Genomic DNA, 22,256 nt, shown 5'->3' with positions numbered 1-22,256 from the left:
GCAATTCCTCACGCTGAGCCGGTGACAACGAGGCGTTTTTGGCACACAGGTTGGCAATCCACCGATCGTCCACTGAGCATTTCTGCCCAACAGCGCAGGCAGCCTGCGCTGACGTGCGCTCTACCCGGTTGGTAAATGCGGTGGTAGCGTGAGTGAAGACAGTGCCCGCGATGGTCTGAGCGCATACCAATGTCAGCCCTCGCGTAGCAGCGTTCGAGGGCGTCAACAAAACACCGTTTTCCGCGACAACGCAACCTATGTGCTTGCGATAACGGAGCGGAATAAACACTTGCGAACCCGACGGAATAAGGACGGTGGTATCAACCAACGCCTGAACCGTATCGGCGGACGCCGGTTGTGGCAACGTCGATGACAAAAACCGCAATGTACGACCCGACGGCAGCTCAAGACAACCTTGGTTGACAAGGATCTTAACCGGCATCGGAGACAAAAAAATCAGTGCCCAACAGGCAAGGCACGGCCAACGTGCGCGAAATCAACACAGGTCCCGATGCGTGAACTTCCCCAATGCGTCAACCTGGCCAATGATGGCCATACTCCCCCCGTTAGCCGCAACACACACATCGTACACCGGCCGAACACACGACGCCAGAATATTCAACAACTGGAAAATGACATCGGAGACAATCGTAGCCGAGGCCCCCGTATCAACCAGGATGTGAACATTAACACCCTGAATAATGGCTGCGACCGTCGACGATCCCGCCGCCGCGGCAACTACTCTACGAGCCAACTTCCTTCATTGCGTCTGTGAAACCGGCCAGCTATTACCAACAGTGCCCGGGTGTGTATCATGCAGCAATCCGTCCCGATGAAATGAACCCGTCACCGCTCTCCAACGCACCGCTGGCTGACGGTGCTCCAGGGAGCGGCTGGGCGGCTGGAGGACGAGCCGCCACGTGGTTGATGGAGATGGCGGGGCAGCAGCGTCGGGGCTCCTCTTCAGTCTTCAACACCGACCCCTTGCGTTGCTCTGTGTCCCGCTTATATCCCCCTACCCCGGGACTAAGCCCCGCCTCTGGCCACACCCCTCCTGGAACCTTCCCGAACGTTCCAGAGGCTTCCCTGGTGGAACCGCCTCTCACCTTTTCCCTAGATGTAAACCCAACTATGGATAAGCATGGACTGTATAATTATTATGTATGCCCTCTTGATAATCCAGGCGATGGCGCTCTCATTTCATCACCCCCCCCTTGTGTAAAAATATTTAGCCGTCCCGGCTAAGGAAGGGAAACACAACAGAGCGCTCTCATTATGTATATATATATATTTTTAAACGCGGTTATCCGAGCATCGGCCCAAAGGCCCAAGAAGTCAAATGGCCCAGCAACAAACACGCACAAACAGAGCTGTCAGAGGTAACCAGCTAATGGACTTATTATAAAAGCTTTGGAAAAGTGAATGATGGGAGGAGTGTAAGGGAAGAAATAAGAAATACAATGGTGACCGCTATTGCACTCCTTACAATATTGACGAGCGGCACATTGCATTATCAATTCTGAGTTTTAGAATTAAAAGCCAGCTTGATAAAAAAACATTTTAAAAAGTGCCCGAAAGATATTACAAAAAATTTCAGCACGCAGTTTTCTGGTGAGTGAGTTCCATGCCTTAGGGTCAGCGAACGAGAATGCGGCGGCGCTCCTCAAACGTTTTGCTTACACGCAGGACGACGTAGTCGGAGCTGACTGCAGAGCGAACACCAGCCCATCAATGAGGTTTGCTGTGGTTGTGAGGGTTTGAACAAACAGACTGGACATTTGTTTTTATGCACACAATAGATTCAATCCATGCTAATGATGGGGAGGACGGCCGCAGATGATTCAAAATTGCGGAAAATCCAAAAATATAATTTTATTAGCGGATCTCTATGCCAAAACCACTCGGATGTAAATTAATGGCTTTTGAAGCACAACTGATGATTTTGATACTCTTTTAATTTAGAACCAAGACTAACGATCGACTGATCTATGTGCGTGCTCAGTGATAACACTTTGCTGCTACCGCACAGAAGACTCGGCCCACTAAGTGGACAGCAGCAGAGCCACGCCAATCAACATAAATCAAACTCAAGGCACTTGCAAAGATATACAACTACTGTACTATAGAGGCGATCACAATGGTTTTCACATTAACTAAAGCAACATATTTGGTTGAATTAAGCACGTGACTTATAAACATTTCCAAGAATAATGTATGACTGTTTTTATATTATTAATTTGGGCTTCAGGGAAAATCCATGAGTTATTCATTTATGTCAATTTCAGGTGCATTTGGTTAATCCCAAAATAGGATAAACCGCACATGATAATAGAGAGTCTACTGTATATTGGCAATGTGTATTAATCGGCACAGTTCATACGCTATCCGGAATTGTACTGGGAGCCAACTCTCGACGAGCAGATGTGACGCGGTCATGGAAGGCGAGTGGTCCCATAAGCAGCCGGGCTGCAGCGTTCCGTACACACCGTAATGGAGCGATTGTGGATTATGGGTAAACGGGTGAGCGCATGGTCTCAGTCGTCATGGCTGCTAATCTTCCGTAGGTTGGTTTGGCTGTTGAATCATTTGCTTTCAGCTTTGTTGGGTTCACTTGAAGTCGCCATGATGCACACCAGCTGTTGATTTCTGTGACACACTGTTGAATTTTGACAAGAGCCATAGGTCTTGTTGGCACTATTATGATGGATACCGGTTAAGTTAGGATGGAGATACACTTGTGTGTTGTCAGAATATAATTGGTAATTTATATTGAACGCACCGATGTTGTGAGCAGGAGCTTCCGCATAGGCTATAAAGAATTGTGGACCACTAACAGAACCCTGTGGGACACCACAGTCTGCTTAATAAGTCGGTGAGCACTGCAATCTAAAGTGGAATGTTTGTGAGCGATCAGATAAATACGAAGCGTGCCAATCCAGCGCCCTATCCCAGACATCGAGACGCCTGTCGAGGGTCTTAAGGAGAGTCTTGTGATCCACGGTATCAAAAGCCGAACTTAAAACCAGTACCACTTGGACAGTGGCATGACCAGCGTGTCTACGGCTCGCAGAACATTATTGAGGGCGGTCACCGCGGCTGTCCTGGTTAAAATGATCTTACAGGTAGGCAGATTGGTTTGAGATTGGCTGTTAGGAACTGAGATCGTCGGTCTTTTTAAAGACTAGCTGTACAGTTGCATGTTTGTGGTTGGCTGGGAACAAACCCTCGTGAAATTGTGCATTGCGTATTCTTGTGATTGTTGGTGCTAACTGTTGAGACAGTGGCCTTTATTAACTGAGTCGGCACAGCATGTAGTGAACATCATTAGAATGAGAACTTGTTCATAATATTAATGACCTCGTCATTTGTTACGTCTCTGACATTTGTAAGGCTATTGACTGGTCAAGGGATTAATCCAGGGGCCGATGTGTTGACGGCAGCTAAATGAATCTCATCGATCTTTGTCCTCAAGAACTTTGGCAGATGTCATTGATCTTTGGCAGTAAGCTTGATGTGGCAGCTATGCAAGGTGTTGTCCTTCCTCCGTACCTCCGATTAGCACGGTTGGTTACATACGGTGCAAAAGAAGTTCAACGTATACACGTATATACAGTTGGCTGTAGTCGCACTCTCAGCTTTGACCAGAACAAGTTGGAACTATTTTGCCAGGAGTTGATCGTAATCGTCCGGTAGGAGTTTGTTCGCTGTGGCTGAAAGTGATCCCCGCCGCGCTGTCACAGTGGCCGGAGTTTTACACTGACGATAGATCCGCCCCAGCCGACGTGTCGTTGCTTTCACATGGCGACAGCCTTGGTCGTAACCACGACGCTGATCTTCGTGCTCGTGAATACACGCGTGTACGTACGTTGAACTTCTTTCACACCGTACGTAGCCAACCGTGCTAATCGGAGGTGCAGGATAAGGACAACAAATAGCAGGTGGAAAGAGCAGTCACTTCGGCGGGAGGGTTTTTGTAACAATGCAGACCTTTCAAGGTCGGACACGAAACTGTCAACGTTGAAGTTACGCCAGCGATGTCTCGGGGCCTCTATTCGAAGTGGGCTGATTGTTTAACGTCCGCTGCTGTAGTTTCAACAAGAACGAACGAGCGGCCGCATGGGTGGCTCCACAAGTAACGATAAAACCGCTCTGTTTGTACGGGTGATGAGTGGCATCAGGGAGATGACTATCCTGCAGGAGCGTCTGTGGCAATGACGACATAATATTTTGACTAGTGAGTCAGGCTCTGAGGGCTTTGGAAACTTGATGGAATGTTGACGGTGAGTCGAAGTGGTTGAAGCATCGAGAGAAGTGTTATGACCTTCAGTGTGGTGGCTGAATGAGTGGGTGGGTGTGTGAGTGAGTTGGTGATTGGGTTAGTGTGTTGTTGTGACCCGCAGTGTGGTGTCTGAACAAAGCATAGATGAGATGATCTTCTTGGTTCTTTCGGTAAAGTCACGTAGAAGGGAAGTAATAAAATAATAAAAATAAAACATAATAAAACAATTCTCACGACGTTTCGGCCACAACGCAAGCATCCGTCCTCAGGTGAAAACCAGGTCTGTCGAGGCGACAGCGTCTGAATGAAACAGCACACGTGCTTGGAGCATATATATAAGCTGGGTTGGAAGGGGGGAAAAGAGCGCCTTGACAAAAGAATATGCATATCAAGAGGCATTTAGCATATTTATGGGAAATGCAGGTATGTGATTAGTACTACTCATGCCCGTGCATTATGCAGGATTAGCAGCATCAAAGGGAAGGGATATGGGAAATGCAGGTATGTGAATAGTACTACTTATGCCCGTGCATTATGCAGGATTAGCAGCATCAAAGGGAGGGGATAGGGGTAGCATTAATAAAGGGAAGGGGTGTTAATAGTATGTAGCTGCAGTAACTAAAACCACCACGTAAACAACTAAAGTATAAACTACATAGTATCATCAGTATACTAAATATACTCTACAATAAGCTGAGTTACTAACAGTAAGTAATACATTACAATTCTACGTCGTAAAAAATATATAATATGCTTCCATCTAAACTTTATTCTCTTACATCACACGAGTCTACACCGTACTATATACTGCCATAGACAAACCCAACATTAAATTATATACTGTATTGCTATAAACCACCTTATACATTGTAATATTGCACTATGTATTATTCTACCCACCCTAATGTATATCACACTGCTGTATATTGACTATACAATTACGATACTATATATTACTTGTACATTGTATTAAGCATATAAATGTTATACTATTTGTTATTATACTCTGTACCATTGACCGTCGTGTGAAATGGTACAGTGGTTTATAGCATAACAGTATATAATTTAATTTTGGGTTTGTCTATGGCAGTATATAGTACAGTGTAGACTCGTGTGATGTAAGAGAATAAAGTTTAGATGGAAGCATATTATATATTTTTTACGACGTAGAATTGTAATGTATTACTTACTGTTAGTAACTCAGCTTATTGTAGAGTATATTTAGTATACTGATGATACTATGTAGTTTATACTTTAGTTGTTTACGTGGTGGTTTTAGTTACTGCAGCTACATACTATTAACACTCCTTCCCTTTATTAATGCTACTCCTATTCCCTCCCTTTGATGCTGCTAATCCTGCATAATGCACGGGCATACGTAGTACTATTCACATACCTGCATTTCCCATATCCCCTCCCTTTGATGTTGCTAATCCTGCATAATGCACGGGCATAAGTAGTACTAATCACATACCTGCATTTCCCATATCCCTTCCCTTTGATGCTGCTAATCCTGCATAATGCACGGGCATGAGTAGTACTAATCACATACCTGCATTTCCCATAAATATGCTAAATGCCTCTTGATATGCATACTCTTTTGTCAAGGCGCTCTTTTCCCCCCTTCCAACCCAGCTTATATATGCTGCAAGCACGTGTGCTGTTTCATTCAGACGCTGTCGCCTCGACAGACCTGGTTTTCACCTGAGGACGGCTGCTTGCGTTGTGGCCGAAACGTCGTGAGAATTGTTTTATTATGTTTTATTTTTATTATTTTATTACTTCCCTTCTACGTGACTTTACCGAAAGAACCAAGAAGATGAATCCCTGCAGTCACGAAAGCTTTAAATCGAAATAGATGAGATGAAATAGTTCGGTCGACTGAATTCCTCAACACGGGTGGAGGAATCAATGAAAGTCGAAGTTCACGGGAATATCAACCATGGTAGTAGCGATAGAAGAGTGACTTGGAGGTAACTAACCGCCGGCTATCGAGCTCTAGCAGAGAAGGGATCGCTGACGATGCGCGTGTGTTCCTGCAGGATGAGCTCGCGCTGGACGCCGAGTGCATTGATGTTTACAAGAACTGCCACGGCGTCATCATGATGTTCGACATCACCAAGCAGTGGTAAGCGAGCGCGTTTCGTTCCTTCCGTCGTGCCAGCACGGGCCGTCGCTCGTGCTGGTGTGCAACCCCGACAGTGCTGCTGAGGATTCAAACCCCCAAATAGCAGCAAGAGTTGGCACGACCAAATTAAAATGCCTAATACGACAAAAAAGGCAAAGATCCCCCATATAGCCTTAACAGACTGTTGTGGCAAGTGCTGTTGGCGTGCACCGATATAGTCTGGCACAGCACACGAGGGGGTGGGTGGCCAACACCACGCCTGGCCGCCTTTGTCTCCCCAGTGGGATGCTTACACACCGGACCAGGTAATCATTTGAGGATGAGTCGACCAAGGGGAGGCCCGGGACCGGTTCAAATAATTGTCACTGGTTGTTGGCCACGAGCGGGAATCGAACCCGGATCGCCGGGTTCGTAGTGCAGCGCGCTAACTGCTACACCAAGACACACACGCATCTTATTATAGAGCTGTGCTCTCTCCTGGTGAGTACACGATGGAGCTTATGGACACGAGTTGATATTTTTTCTGTCAAATATGTTGCGCGTGTTTTAGCAGTGGAGCACTACTAACCTGACGATAGGGTCGCGGTGCACACCGTGTCACAGTGAACTGCCTTGAACTGCCTTGCCTGCTGGCAAGCGCACGTGTGCTGCCACATGGGCTATCGAGGTGGTTTAGGAATGAATAGCGAGAAGGTGGTAACAGTTAATCCGCCTCGGGGGACTGGATTGTCAGCATTTGGGGTGTTTGAGTGTGTCGGCACAACGGGTGACAAAGTGCTGTGGTGTGCGGGTGCGTGGGTGTGTGAATGTGTTGTGGTGTGAGCGGGTGCGTGGGTGCATAGATGTGTGGGAGTGTTGTGGTGTGTGGGTGCGTTGGTGTGTGGGTATGTAGTGGTGTGAATGAGTGAGTTCCGTAGTATGTGTGAGTGAGTGTCGTGTTGTGAGTGCGTGTGTTGTGGGTGTGAGTGAGTTGTGTGGTGTCTGCGATTGTGGTGGGGTCAGTTAATGCCGTGGTCTGAGTGGTGAGATGGTAAGTACCTTGCCTGGTATACAGGAGGTTGTCGGTTTGATCCCGACCCTGACGCCTGCTGTATATTTAGAGTTTGCGTGTCTCTCTCTCCACGGTCGTGTGTATATTTCTCCGAGTCACCGTTTTCCCTCCACATTTAGAATTTCACGTGGCTGCTATACATTTGCACGTGATGATAAGCCACTTCCTTGAGCTATCATTTGTGATAGCCAGGTCACTTCTGAAAAAGAGCTATACAGCTTAGTAGGCTTTACCTGGTATCAAAAATAGTTTAGTTTAACCATGCAATAAGCTGCTGTTGCACCATTGTGTGGCTCTCTTGGTCCGATTGCCCCACCTCTTGGAAAAACCAGAGGCGTCGTGTGGCCGGCGTGTGGCCCTCATGTGGCCCTCGAGGGCCCTCATGTATCGTCCTCTTCCACTTCCTCGATGATGGCGTCCAGCTCCTGCTTGGTCAGAGTTTCGTAGTTGTTTTGTGAGCAAGTGGGCGAGTGAACAAGTCGTCATGGTGCGCGTGGCCGTGCGATCTCTGTGGTGCGAGTTAATGCCGCGGAGTGAGCGAGTGGGGTTTGGCGAGTACGTGAGTTGCGTGATGCAGTGGCCGTGGGGCGGTGCAGGACCTACAGCTACGTGGAGCGGGAATTGTGCCGCGTGCCATTGCACGTGCCGGTGATTGTGCTGGGGAACCACCGCGACATGGGGGAGCACCGTGTCGTGCTGCCCGACGACGTGCACAGCCTCTTCGAGGGCCTCGACCGGTGAGCGGCCACTGATTGCTCCTCATCTTTCTCGCCTCGCTCCTCACTTGACTCACCTCGCTCACTGCTCACCTCGCCAACCTCGCTCACTCACTCGCATGGCTCACCGCTCACCTCACCCACTCAAATGGCTTACCACTCACCTTGCCCACTCCCATGGCTCACCCTCACCAGTCACCTCACTCACTCACACGGCTCACCGACTCGTTCACGCACACGGTTCACCGCGCTCACCACGCTCACCTCGGTCACCTTGCTCACTTCGCTTACGCACACGGCTCACCAATTACCTCGCTTATGCCGCTGCTCTCTCCCTCTTCCCCCCAATGTCTTCCCCCCCATGTCTTCCCCCCAATGTCTTCCCCCCCATGTCTTCCCCAGTCCCCCGGGTGCCTCCTACGTAAACTACGGGGAATCCTCCATGAAGAACGGCTTTGGGCTCAAGTTCCTGCACAAGTTCTTCAACATCCCCTTCCTGCAGCTGCAGGTTAGGGTCCCGGTCGAGGCATTCCGGCCACCGGCCTGGTTTGCTGTTCCAAGCCGGCAGGCCGCCGGCCTGGTTCGCTGTTTCAAGCTGGCATGCCTTTGGCCTGGTTTGCTGTTCCAATTTGGAACGCTTTCTTCCTGGTTTACTGTTCCAATCTTTCAAGCCTTCGGCCTGGTTCGCTGTTCAATCCGGTAGGTCACTGGCCTGGTTCCTTGTTCAAATCCGGTAGGTTACCGGCCTAGGTTCCCTGCTCCATTCCGGTAGGTCGCTGGCCTGGTTTCCTGTTCCAATCCGGTAGGTCGCTGGCCTGGTTCGTTGTTCCAATCCGGTAGGTTACCAGCCTAGTTCACTGTTCCAATCCGGTAAGTCGCTGGCCTGGTTCCCTGTTCCAATCCGGTAGGTCGCTGGCCTGGTCCGTTGTTCCAATCCGGTAGGTCGTCGGCCTGGTTCGCTGTTCCAATCCGGCATGCCGCTTGCCTGGTTCGCCGTTCCCATTCGGCAGGCTGCTGGATCTGTTCACGCTGTGGCTGTATTGGCCGTAAAACATCACGTGCCGATGGTGGCCATTAAATATCCCGTGAAGTCATTCACAAAAGTAGGCCACTATGTGACGGTGTTACGGTCCAGACCAGCCGTGTTTTAAAAATGACTCGCAAATTGACTCGATTCGGAAACACAAAGCAATCGTCAACCCCTTGCTATGAAAACTTACCACGACCCTCCTGGGTAAACAAGTGTAATAAGCCTGCGGGGCAGCCAGGTGCCTTTCAGGTGCAGTACAGCAAGTAGATTACTGAAAGATTGAGTGTTGTCCACTTGCATCTATGGGACCCTTTGCCATTATATACCGGTAACTGCTCAACCCGAGCACCTCCAATTAGCACGGTTGGCTATGTACGACGGGAAAGAAGTTCAACATACGGACAACATACATACAACATACATCATAGCTTTGACATTTGCATCATCTTCATGCTGTTCACATTTTTCCATTCTCTGGTCTAATGCAGGTAGTGAGACAAGGCCATAAAATCTCTTGTGTAGGCAAATCAGTTTCAAAGACAATGCATACATTATGTTGTATATGCTGGATTATGAAATTTTGATAAAAATAATAAAAATTAATGAAATTTTCAAAAATGCGTAAATCGCATAATTTATGTTAATGTATGTAATAATATGCATAAATTATGATAATCACGGAGATAATCGTAGTAATTTATGCGAATGCTTGCGATTATGTTAATGTGTGCAGTTAGGATAATTAAGCTTAGTTTCGTTTATCCAGAGTTGTATCAATCAGGATAACACGATTATCTTTGATTAAACATTTCTTGATTATCTTAGTGTGTTTATGTTATGTTAGGTCTCCAAATTCATATCTCATCGCAGGTAACAGTTCTTATGAATACGACAGTTTTGCATGGACTTGGAAAGAAACACTCAAGATACTTCTGTGTTAACAATTTTATTCTAAACAAACATGTGATACTCTAACATGCAAAGGCAAAGGTATACGTCAATAGATTCATTGGCGAGATTATGCAATTAACGAAACTGAAGGCTAACATTCTTCTAACAATCGTAATTCTACTTTTCCACCAGACATCTCATTAGTTCCCCCATGTATCGAGCACAACCGGCGACCGGCCGAGTTTTAAAACAAGCAGGCAACGATATTCATATGACGGGCAATAAAGGCACTTATTGTACCCCGAAGGCGAAGCATACGTCAATCGATTCGTCGGCAAGATTATATTTGTTAACGAAATGTTTGACAATAGTGGGTGGGTGCGTGTGTTCGTGGTAGAGCGTATCTGGCTCTTAATTAATTCTTCGGCGAGACTCTATGACAAAGAAACAGGTTGGACAAGATATTCTCTCTCTGTAAACGTGTCGATTCGTAATGAAGATTCGAGAGTTTTAGTTTGCATCGACGAATCTATTGGTCGTTAATGCGATAAGAGAACAAAAAAAAGGCAAGAAACTTCACACTCTTATAACCGACGGACTCTTAATCACTCGATGGGCCATGATTCCTCACGGCCAGCTAGGGTTGATATGATGGTGTGGGTGGAATAGATAGTCTCTTAGGTAAGTTCGTGACGTCGAAGCGTGCGTGTGTGGGTCTTTGAGTGGGGGGGGTTGTGGATACGAACGACTTCGGAGAAGGTCCCTCTTGCTCGAGCGTGGCTGCGGTGAGCTGCTCGCTTTCCGACTCCTCCCTCGGATATGACACCCGTACGGTGACTGACGGCACGGCAGTGCTTGTTCACTCGTGCGCGGGCAGGCTGGCACCTCGGCTTGGTGACCGGACGAAGGGGCGAAGCTCGTTCACTTGTGCGCGGGCAGGCTGGCATCTTGGCGCTCGGTGATGGACGGCGCGGCTGTGCACGCTCGCCGACTCCGGGTTCTTTGGCGAAGAACGAAGCTCTCGTTCGTTGTTGGGTGACGTTAGGTTGACATTGAGTTGTCGTTGAGTGTCTTCGCTATTGCTCGAGGATGATAACTGAAGTCTCCGTCAGTTTCACTCGCACCTCGACGGCTCGCGGGCCCCGTCATACTTGCTGATTTTCTTGAGTCTTCTGTGTTGAGAGGCTGAGATGATGGTGGCGCTCCTCCGTCGGTGGTGATGGGCGAGATGCTCTATGTGTGTCAGTGTCTCCCCTTTTATCTGAATTTCCTCCCTTGCGTTTCTTGCGAGAGGGAAAAAAAATATATATGCCCCCCCCCCCCTCTTTTCCCATCCTTTGGTGACCCCGAGCGGGTGATTTCCGTCAAGTTTATCTGTTTGTGTTAAACCAAGAGGTGAAGTCCCCTACCCTTCGGAAACACGAAACCCAGGTGCCCTCTCGGCCCCTCCCTGCGGTCTCTCCTTATGGCCGCCCTGAGTGGGGGTCATCTCGAGGCCAGATCCCCCATACGTATTCAGGCTGTATGTGTTTGTGCCAAGCTGTTGGAAGATAAAGGTGGCCGAGGAGATTTTATGCAATATATTCATGTGGTCCTGTGTGTTACATTTATTCTTGGTATTTCTTATGAGTTCCCTCGGTCTTAGTATCTCGTGGTTATTATTCCGTTTATGTTTAATTAATATTCGTAATGATCCTCGTTACGTCATTATTTTGAGGGTTTTGCCAAGCTTGGTTATGCGTTTGTCTCTATTTTGAGTTATATTTCGATGCTGGAGAATAGTTTAGTTTGAACTTAAGTTTTCGTGATGGCAGGGCTCATGTATTTGGTTCATTTGCTGAAGTTATGTGGATGGAGAGCGAAAACGCAACACAAGGTCTATGTTCTGATTGCCCCCCTCCCCTCGTCCTTGGTGACCCAGAGTGTGCTGTTTTACGTCAAGCCTATGTCTGTTTGTGTTTACAAACCAAAACGTAAAACAACCTCTCCTTTCTGCGAGAGGAAAACAAACAACAAGAGAACAGACGCCCTCTATGGGTTTCATGGTTGTAATCTGTTTTCGCCCCGACTCTGGGGAGACAAAGGTGGCCGAGGAGATTTTTGGTTCTATGGAATGCATTTTCTTTTAGTTGTGCGTGGTTGACCTATTTTGACTTCCTATTCTTCTGGATGACCGTTGTTCTAACATTTAATAATTATTATTCGGTTTGTGATTTACCATGGTTATTAACACGTATTTCGTAGAGTTTATTGATGTTTGTTGTCTATCTGTATACAGGGATTGCATTGTTTTACTCGAGTTTTTTTTTATGTCTTGAGGTTAAGTGTAATTAAGTTGCCACTTACGCTTCCTTAACTGTTGGAATTCGTAATAAATTGTTTTTGTCAGGTAGATAGAAAGATACAATACAAAATAATATATGTGCGACGAGTACGAGTAATATAAGGAATTACTAATAGAAGGCCCCTATTGTGGCTGCAGTCTGATATCGTTGGTTGATTCTTGTTGTTAAGTTCTTACTTTTTCCGTTAAGGAAAACCGTTACGTTATCTGTGCATCTCCAGACCGTCTTGGGAAGGTTAGGCCATTGACCTTTCGTTCATCTGGATATCTATAAGTGGTCTCTGACCTCTCTTTGCTCTGAAATCTTGTTGTTTAATGGCCTTCCCCGTTTTACAGATTCCTGGTGTGCTTGGGAAGGTTGTTTTCATTATTTAATTAAACAACAAGAAAAATATATATATAAAAATTGGCCTAATTATTCTTAATATTAAAAAAATATTAAAAAGGGGCATATATACAACAATTATCAGAGCATGTTTTTTGCATGTTTTACCACAAGTATGTATGGTTAATACAGACTAGTTGGCCTTGTAATAGGTGTCTATTTGGTGTTTGAATATCTTAACACCTGTATTCTTGCCAGAAACGCTAAAGCCTGCTTTTTCATCAGGGTTTTTTTAACGAGAATTTCAGTTCACCTGCGGAATAATGCTCAAGGAAATTACTATTTTACAAACATGCCCAGGAAAGGTATTTTGCTTGAACCTCTCCCGAGTGAGTAGACAATGATACACGTGAACCCGCGGTGTCTCGCTCTGGCTGCAAGGTTGTGTCACACGATGTGTTATTATTCATCTAGAAAAGCATCACTTTTAGTCTCAAGACTGTTTTTCAGGTTGGTCCTACCAACTTTTCCCAGTTGCTGCTGCGTGTAATCCCAATTGAGTAATTTGGAGGTAAATTTTCAGCATTGGCATGTTTCACCAATTACATTGTATAGTTTATTTAGCTGCAGGAGGAAACAGAACAGGGGGAGAACATACCAAAACTCAAAACTAAACTAAACTATTTTTATTTTACCAGGTAAGGCCCACTGAGCTACATTTCTCTTTTTAAATCATTTATATTAAGTTCACTTGCTTGCTTGCTTGCGCGCTTACGACCGTGCAAATCTTTCGGTCGTTTTTTAACCCACTTCCCGTGATCCAATCGAGCTGACATTTTCCACACAGACTCGTGCGTGACAATTTATTTTCGTGGTAAAATTTTTCCTAAATTTTACACTTTTTAGGAAAAAATAATGGTATGACTGTGTGTGTGTGGGGGGGGTTGTTTGTATGTATGTAGGTGCAAGTCTTTATCCTGGTTCTGGTTGTATGTGCTTGCGTGTGTGAGTGCGTGAGATGAGGTGGCCGAGTGGTTAAGGCGATGGACTGCTAATCCATTGTGCTCTGCACGCGTGGGTTCGAATCCCACCTTCGTCGCGATTTTAAAAAAAAATCCTTTATATTAAGTTCGCTTGCTTGCTTGCTTGCGCACTTACGACCGTGCAAATCTTTCGGTCGTTTTTTAACCCACTTCCCGTGATCCAATCGAGCTGACATTTTCCACACAGACTCGTGCGTGACAATTTATTTTCGTGACAAAATTTTTCCAAAATTTTACACTTTTTAGGAAAAAATAATGGTATGACTGTGTGTGTGTGTGGGGGGGGTTGTTTGTATGTATGTAGGTGCAAGTCTTCATCCTGGTTCTGGTTGTATGTGCTTGCGTGTGTGAGTGCGTGAGATGAGGTGGCCGAGTGGTTAAGGCGATGGACTGCTAATCCATTGTGCTCTGCACGCGTGGGTTCGAATCCCACCTTCGTCGCGATTTTAAAAAAAAATCCTTTATATTAAGTTCACTTGCTTGCTTGCTTGCGCACTTACGACCGTGCAAATCTTTCGGTCGTTTTTTAACCCACTTCCCGTGATCCAATCGAGCTGACATTTTCCACACAGACTCGTGCGTGACAATTTATTTTCGTGACAAAATTTTTCCAAAATTTTACACTTTTTAGGAAAAAATAATGATATGACTGTGTGTGTGTGGGGGGGGGGGGTTGTTTGTATGTATGTAGGTGCAAGTCTTCATCCTGGTTCTGGTTGTATGTGCTTGCGTGTGTGAGTGCGTGAGATGAGGTGGCCGAGTGGTTAAGGCGATGGACTGCTAATCCATTGTGCTCTGCACGCGTGGGTTCGAATCCCACCTTCGTCGCGATTTAAAAAAAAAATCCTTTATATTTAGTTCACTTGCTTGCTTGCTTGCGCACTTACGACCGTGCAAATCTTTCGGTCGTTTTTTACCCACTTCCCGTGATCCAATCGAGCTGACATTTTGCACACAGACTCGTTGTGCGTGACAATGAATTTTCGTGAATTTTTTTTCCCAAAGTTTTACACTTTTTAGGAAAAAAAAATTATATGTAATTACCAATTGCTAAATGGTGGCAGGCAATCATCTGACCCATAGGTGGCAGCCATCTCAAGCCAGAGGACGAGAGGACTCTAGCCGCCACGCATATAAAGGATTTATAGTGAAAAACTTTGTTTTTACGGGTTAATTTTTTCAGAAGCGAATTGACCACAAATGATAGCGCAATGAAGTGGCTTATAATGTGGAAATTGATAGCTTCCAAATACTCTTAAATGCACGTTTCTAAATGTGGACGGAAAAACCGGAGGACCCAAAGAAAAATCCATGTGACCATGGGGAGAACTTCTCGCCACCATGGCATACAGAAAGGTACCCGAGTCAGGAATGGAACTCTGGTACTTCTTGCTGCGAGTCACAAGTGTTATCCACTGTGCCACCCTGCCGCCCATGAGAACACCATGTTGTCACTGTTTGCATGTGTACGCGTATATGTGTATCTGTGTTGTGCCATGTGTGTGTTTTTACGTACGTGTCTGTAAGCTTTATATGTTTACGTTCCGGATTGTGTGTATTAATGTTTGTACAGAGTGAGGAGTGGTAGTTTGCCGTACAGGCTCCCTCACTTTACTGAGATCTCACTATGAGGTTTCCATTGCTGGAATGGACAATCGTCTTGCCTGCGATGTGGCGTTGCACTGCGATTTACACGCAGCGAGTACATATATAAATAATTAGGGTACTGTAGTTGTAGCTTCATGAAAACTGCAGAGTGCATTGCTAAAGCGTGCGGCATCTCCCAGCGATCGTCATGGCTACGGACCGTGGTAAGAAAACACTGGGGGCGACATTAGGACAATGCGAGTGATGCCCAAGGCACAGAGGGCAACGTTAATAATAAATGCGGCCTTGGTTCTCCGACCGGCCACTGCTAGAGCAGTTACACGGTCCAGGCACGTCACTGAGCTGTGGCAGACACGGCAGGCTCACGTCTCGCTGCCCCCGCTCTGGAGCCAGCGACTCTGCTGCTGCTGCTGCCGCTGCCACGACCGCCGCCCGTAGAGAAGGCTCGGGTAGCGTCGTGAGTACACGTGGGGATGGCTCGCACGCTCAGTGGCTCAGGGAGTGTGCACCCTGCGCGCGGCGTATGTGTGGGTGCTCTTTTGAAGTCGTCGGCGCCGTGTTTGGGGCGGCACTGGTAGTGGTAGTGCAGCGGTAACAGCAAGAAGGGCCTTGGTTCGATTCCCCACTCTGGCACCTTTTCCGTGCGGGGTTTGTATGTTTATCCACCTGTTCTTCGTGGGTTTCCTCCGTGTTCTCCATTATCTTCCCACAACTAAAAAAACAAAAAGACAATATTACTGGTATTGACGAAACATCCTAATGCTGAAAAAATACCTGCAAATTACTCTATTAGCACTACACGTAGCAACATCACCCCCCAGCTGTGAAACTTGGCAAGACCCTCATGAAAAGAGCCTTGCGACTCAGCGAGGCTTTTCTAGATAAACAAGCTTCATAAATAATAATAATTGTACGTGCATGTGTGCCTGTATCCCCAGCGGGAGACACTGCTAAGGCAGCTGGAGACAAACCAACTGGACATGGATGCCACCATGGAGGAGTTGTCTGTGCACGATCAGTCGGAGGAGCAGAACTACGAAATGTGAGCCGATTGCTGCTGCCACGCACAAAGCAAACAACGATCCATCGTGTAGCCTTAAAAGACTGGAGGGGCAAGTACTGTTAGCGAGCACCTATGAAGGCTGGCACAGCACACGAGGGGGTGGGTGGGCAGCTCCAAGCCCGGCCGCCTTTGTCTCCCCAGTTGTGATGTTTATACACCACACCAGGTACTCATTTGAGGCTGAGTCGACCAAGGGGAGGACCAGGACCGGTCACTGATGTTGGTCGTGAGCAAGAATCGAACTCGGGTCGACGAATTCGTAGCGCAGCTTGCTAACTGCTCCACCACCGCTCACAATTTGTTGCTGGCACACACACACACGTAGCTGAACAACAACAACAAACCGCTGTTTGCCACTAAGTGGCGGTGGCATTACCATGGCATTTGTGCCCGGATATGTGCACTTTGAGGCCACGTGAAGTGTGGAAGGTCTGCTGTTAGGAGGTCGCGATACAGATCCAGTTGCCATGGATTGATTGACTAAGATGGCTGGGTCAGATGTGCACCACCTTGTGCTCCCCACTGTGCTTCGGGAGGCTATCATTTAGCAGTGGATTGACCATGATTGATGATGAGGATGACTGACGACATATTTTGTATGTTGAACTTCTTTCGCACCGTATGTCGCCGACCTTGCTAATCGTGCGGCACTGTGCCCATCGCAGCTTCTTGGAGCTGCTGGAGGCGAAGGGCAGCGTCCGCGGAGCGCAGAGTCCCGTGCTGCCCAACGGCGGCGGCGGGGGCAGCAGCAGCGAGAGCCCCACGCCGTCGGCGCCCAGCCCCGTGCCCTCGGCCTTCTCCCGGCCCTCTCCACCCCCACCCGCAGCCCCCGCCCCGCCTGCCCAACCCTCCTCTCCCCTGGCCTCCGCTCAACCCGACGTGAGCCACCCACGAGAGCACGGGGGGCCGCGGGGGGGGGGGGGGGAAATGGGGTGACGGGGAGGGGGGAGGGCAACGCCTCGCATGCTGGAACCCCCTTGTCGGTGACGTGACCATTGTCAGGAGACCCGGCGCCGGTGGCTCTGGGCGGCAGAGCGAGCCACTCGCAGCCACATAATCTCTTTCCAGCAGATAAAAGGGGCAACCGCTTTGTGGGAAAGTTTGACAGTGGTTGTCCTATCGATAGAATTCTATGTGTGTTGAAATTCTTTCATGCCGTACGTAGCCCATCCTCACCGTAGATTTGTCCCGACCATAGGAATGTCGGAGCACTGCAGCTCATCATTGTTCCTCGTGTCTACAAGGGAGACTTGTGCTATTTTACGTTGTTGCTTTTGTAATTACGGTGAACCAGCTTCTGGAAAATTCGTCCTGGTCTATTGAGTTCTCGCCTGGTTAGACAAAATCATCAAAAATTAAACCAACAAAATGTGTCTCACGGTGTGCGCCCTTAACCGAAGGGACCACCATGGTCATCCTAATATAGTCTCGGTATTTACAAAAAATGTGTGTTACCTATTAAGTCTGGGTATTTACACCACTGCAATGTCGAGTCATTACGAAATTACATTTGTAGCAATTAAAGACTACAATGGGATAGAAGCAATACATAAATTCTGCCTTCCTCTGCCACCTGTGTAACTGCCTCGCAATTTCACTCGTCGTCGTCGGTGCAGCAGGGTGTGGCTTAAATTTCGATTTAAAGCTGCAGGGATTCATCTTCTTGGTTCTTTCGGTAAAGTCACGTAGAAGGGAAGTAATAAAATAATAAAAATAAAACATAACAAAACAATTCTCACGACGTTTCGGCCACAACGCAAGCAGCCGTCCTCAGGCGAAGAATGAGACATTATCAAGCTAGGAGCTTATATAGGTGTAGCGAGGAGGAGCGCCTTAACAAAAGAATGTGCATATGAAGAGGAATTTAGCATACCAATGGGCAATGCGTAGGAGGTGGGCGGAGGGGTTTCAAAGTCTCATTATGCCCATGCATTATGCAGGATCAACAGCACCACGGGGGGGCGCAAGGAACAGCGTTAATAAAGGAAAGGAATGTTAATGATATGTAGCTGCATTTACCAAACAACCATGTAGAAAACCAAAGTAAAAAACTACATAAAAAAACTAAAATATAAACTGATACTTACTATACTCTACAATAAGCTGAGTTACTAACAACAAATAATAAATTACAATTCTACGCCGTTTTTTTCTGCACCCAGTGCTTGAGGAAATCATCGGAGTTGCGATGCAGCAACTGCTGCTGTCTGAGCCCTTCTAGCACAGTCGAAAGACTCGTTCTCTCAGTGCTTCGCCGCCCCGTTTGTGTGGAGAGTTGAGCCTTCCTCACCGCTGCACTGCCTTTTATTTGCACGCATGCTGGCACATTGGGACACTGGTCGAGAGCGAGCTCGCTGGCTTTCGTGCATGGTTCTGCTTCCCCCCCTCTTCGCCGTGCGGGTCATGCCCGTAGCGCGTCACGCCCGTAGCGCACCGTACTGCTGCGCCTGACCGAGGGCTCCCAAAGAGACTTGACGTTGGCAGTGGTTTCTTGCCCCGTCAGGTCAAGTTTCATGACGGCTCATTCTCTCGGCATCGGCTTTACAAGTTTTTTTTATTCCCAGGCTGTTGCTGTTGAGACTATGGAAGGCTTCTGACTTTGCGAATTCACGCCCCCCACCTCATTGCGCTCCTCTAGGCTGCGGGAGCCCCCACTGCTCCTCCTGGGCCCCCCCAGGCTGAGCAGCCCATGGCTGCCCCCCCACAGAGGAGGGGCTTCATGGCGCGATTGTTTGGGTCGTCGACCCCCGATCCTGCAGCCGCAAAACCAGGTTCGTTGAGCTTGGAGTCTTCCCCGGGGTGCTAGGGTTACTCCGGAGTCCACGAGCGCAGCTCATGATGCTGCCAACCAGAATTTCCATCATTGTTATTATCAGCAGCAGCAGCATCGTCACCAGCAACAGGGGCGTCATTGTCAGCAGTAGCAGTGTCTCTGTTGTTTAGTTAGTTGTCCTTCCCTCGCACCTCCGATTAGCATGTTCGTCTACATACGGTGTGAAAAAGTTCAACATGCATACATTACAACATTGTCACCAGCAGCATCAGCAGCAATAACAGTATCACCGTCACCATCATCAATTTTGCACATTTGAAAATTGAGAATGAAGCTCGGCTTACACGAATCTCTGTCTCTTTTCTTACTTGACTTCAGGTGCTGTCGAATGAAATGAGGGTTGTAAAAAATCCACTATTATTTGTCTGTTATACAAAGATGTTTCCTGTTTAGTATTTGGTTTTGATTGTATTTTCCCAAGTTCCATTTTATTAATGTGTCCACATTCATATATTCATTTCCCGTTTGAAGTCGTATTATTCGTCTGCTGAGAGAAAGGGAGGTTTTCATTTCCCTGCCACGCGACAAAACTGTCGCCGATTAAAAGCAAGGTTTTGTTCTCCGCTTGTAAGGATTGGAACCGTTAGCTCGTGATCCAGGTGTAGCTGTGGGTAGACCTTGCTGCTGCGGTGGTAACGGCGGTGGTGGGGATAGGATGGTTGTGCTGTGATGACACTTGCGCCTCTGTTGAGGTGGCTTTGTAAAAGATACTGAGATGTTTTATTTGGAGTGACAGATATGGGGCGGAGTCGAATTTTCTGCGTACTTATGTCGTTGCATATATTCTCCACAATGACGCTAAAGATGATTCTATATTACTTACAGTGTTGTAGTTTTGCATCGAACCAGGACTCATATCTAACAGGGATGTTCCTTGCCTGTAAACACATGGCATTTCCCCGGCATTGGTTCAAGAAAATCTGACGACTGCCAATGAGACGCTGAATGTCGAATGCGGTCCAGTGTTTTGCATGTAATATACTCAAGTTGCTGAAATTATGCACTCCCAGAAGGCTGGTATTCCTGATGGGATGTGTAAACTTTTATCTTTTTAATTTGCAAGGACATAGATGGGAAATAGCCGCGTTACCTCCTTGTTTACGCTGTCTCTGTGTTGGGCTGCCGCTGTGGTTACTGCGGTGGTGGTTGCGGTGGTGACTGCGGTGGTGGTGGTTGCGATGGTGGTGACTGCGGTGGTTGTGGTTGCGGTGGTGGTGGTTGCGGTGGTGGTGACTGCGGTGGTGGTTGTGGTGACTGCGGTGGTGGTTGCGATGGTGTTGGTTGCGGTGGTGGTCGTTGTGGTGGTGATGGTAGAGGTGGAGGTGGACACGGCCGCGAGTCGCCCCGCCGTGCAGAGCGTGGACGAGTTCGCCCCCGAGGGAACGCTCGACCGCAGCTTCCTGGAGGACGTCCTGGACAGGGGTCCCGCTCGGCCCCCAGTCCGCGCCGCCGAGGACAGCGACAGGTATGAGACCCCAAACCCCTGGACCCCCAAGATCCCGGACCCCCAAGATCCCGGACCCTCAAGACCCCGGACCCCCGAGACCCCGGGCCCCGGGAGTTCACGTGAGCCACCTCCCATGGTGTAGCGGGATGAGAACCGCATAAATTATGGACTAAATGTCCGGTTGTGGCTAATGAATAACGAGCTTGTGTTTTGCCACAATCATCTGAATCCATCAGGCAGCCAGCCCTAAGAACCTAATTGTTTTTTTCAATTGGTCATGAAGTACCTACGATTGTCTCCGCACTTTTGTTCTACGCCGCGAGCCCTGCTTTGCTATGTGCCGCAAGCGTGACGTGTGGTGCCGTTCAATGCCGTGCGGTGCCATGTGTGCCCGTGTGTGCTGCCCTGCGGACGCAGTGATGGCGAGGGAGGAAACCCCATGGTCGCCTCCTTCCAGGACGAGTTGGACCCCGAGGACGAGGCCCCCGTGAGCCGCGCGGCGGTCTCCCTGCAGCCTCCTCGCGCCCCTGAGCCGCTCTCCAGCGACGAGGATGGCGCCCCTCCTGCCGCCGTCACCGTTATGGCCGACCGGGACATCTTATCAGAGGAGGAAACACGGTCGGGTCGTCCGCATATTACTGATGACGTTTTTTTCAGAAGTTCCACAGTATGACGACTTCCGTGCACGAGATGTCCACGTCACAAAATAATCGCCATGCTTCATATAGTCGGTGCTGAACATCTGCCAGTTCGCGAGCATCGGTTTGAGCAAGCTTGACTATTGATGAGACACAAATGCTGAGACCGGTCCATAGTTCGCTTGTGGTAAATAAATGCTGCTGAAATTACGCATTCCCAGAAGGCTGTGCAGCCGATGGGATGTGTAACTTTTATTTTTAATGTGGAGGGGCAGATATGCTTAAGAGGCAGTGTCCTATTTTCTGTACTGTATATCGGCGAGCGTGTGCCGTGTACGTGCACACAATGGGGAGCTACTGGGTTGTAATCAGGGTGGCCACCAACTGCTGCTCTCGCTTTTGCGTGGTCCAAGTAGAAATTGCAAGTTGTGTATTCTCTCACCCTGATCTGCAAAGGTTTCCTTCGGGTTCTCTGGTTTCTTCCAATAGCTAAAAAAAGTGATACACTGTAACCGGTATTGGCAAAAAATATTCCAATGTGTGATCTCCACTGCAAATTACTCAGTGGGGATCACACACACAGCAGCAACATCGCCCCCTACTGTGAAAACATGGCAGGATCCTCCTGATAGAGACGAGACTTGGTGAGGTTGGTGTTAGCTGTGGCTGGGAATCTAACTGGAGTTGCCAGATTCGTTGTACAGTGTGCCCAACCACTGCGCAGCCTCCTCTGCCCCACTGTTTTCATGCCGTGCTGTGGTCTAAATTCTAATCGGAGGGAACTTCAGGGCTCAGGTCACTCCTACCTAAGGTGAGAAGATACATACAATATACAGATGGAAGAGCCTCGGGTATCTGTG

The 22,256-nt window shown here is 48.0% G+C and overlaps 1 protein-coding gene and 3 non-coding genes across 4 annotated transcripts in view; all 4 read left to right on the top strand.

The window, feature by feature from the left end:
* RABL6 (RAB, member RAS oncogene family like 6) overlaps positions 1–22,256 on the top strand; it is a 56,553-nt gene that overhangs the window by 22,211 nt on the left and 12,086 nt on the right. Inside the window, exons 6-13 of the mRNA XM_078878100.1 lie at positions 6,322–6,407; positions 8,055–8,195; positions 8,577–8,682; positions 16,354–16,457; positions 17,144–17,357; positions 19,117–19,249; positions 20,626–20,776; positions 21,176–21,376. Coding sequence (XP_078734226.1) covers positions 6,322–6,407; positions 8,055–8,195; positions 8,577–8,682; positions 16,354–16,457; positions 17,144–17,357; positions 19,117–19,249; positions 20,626–20,776; positions 21,176–21,376 — 1,136 coding nt within the window. The remainder of the gene's footprint in view (positions 1–6,321; positions 6,408–8,054; positions 8,196–8,576; positions 8,683–16,353; positions 16,458–17,143; positions 17,358–19,116; positions 19,250–20,625; positions 20,777–21,175; positions 21,377–22,256) is intronic.
* On the top strand, positions 13,782–13,863 carry TRNAS-GCU (transfer RNA serine (anticodon GCU)). The gene has a single exon. It is a non-coding gene; the product is annotated as a tRNA-Ser (tRNA).
* TRNAS-GCU (transfer RNA serine (anticodon GCU)) lies at positions 14,167–14,248 on the top strand. The gene has a single exon. It is a non-coding gene; the product is annotated as a tRNA-Ser (tRNA).
* On the top strand, positions 14,554–14,635 carry TRNAS-GCU (transfer RNA serine (anticodon GCU)). Its single transcript has one exon. It is a non-coding gene; the product is annotated as a tRNA-Ser (tRNA).

This window comes from Lampetra fluviatilis, chromosome 49 (assembly GCF_964198595.1).
Source record: "Lampetra fluviatilis chromosome 49, kcLamFluv1.1, whole genome shotgun sequence".
Lineage (NCBI taxonomy): Eukaryota > Metazoa > Chordata > Hyperoartia > Petromyzontiformes > Petromyzontidae > Lampetra > Lampetra fluviatilis.
This window is presented reverse-complemented; position numbering and strand designations above follow the sequence as displayed.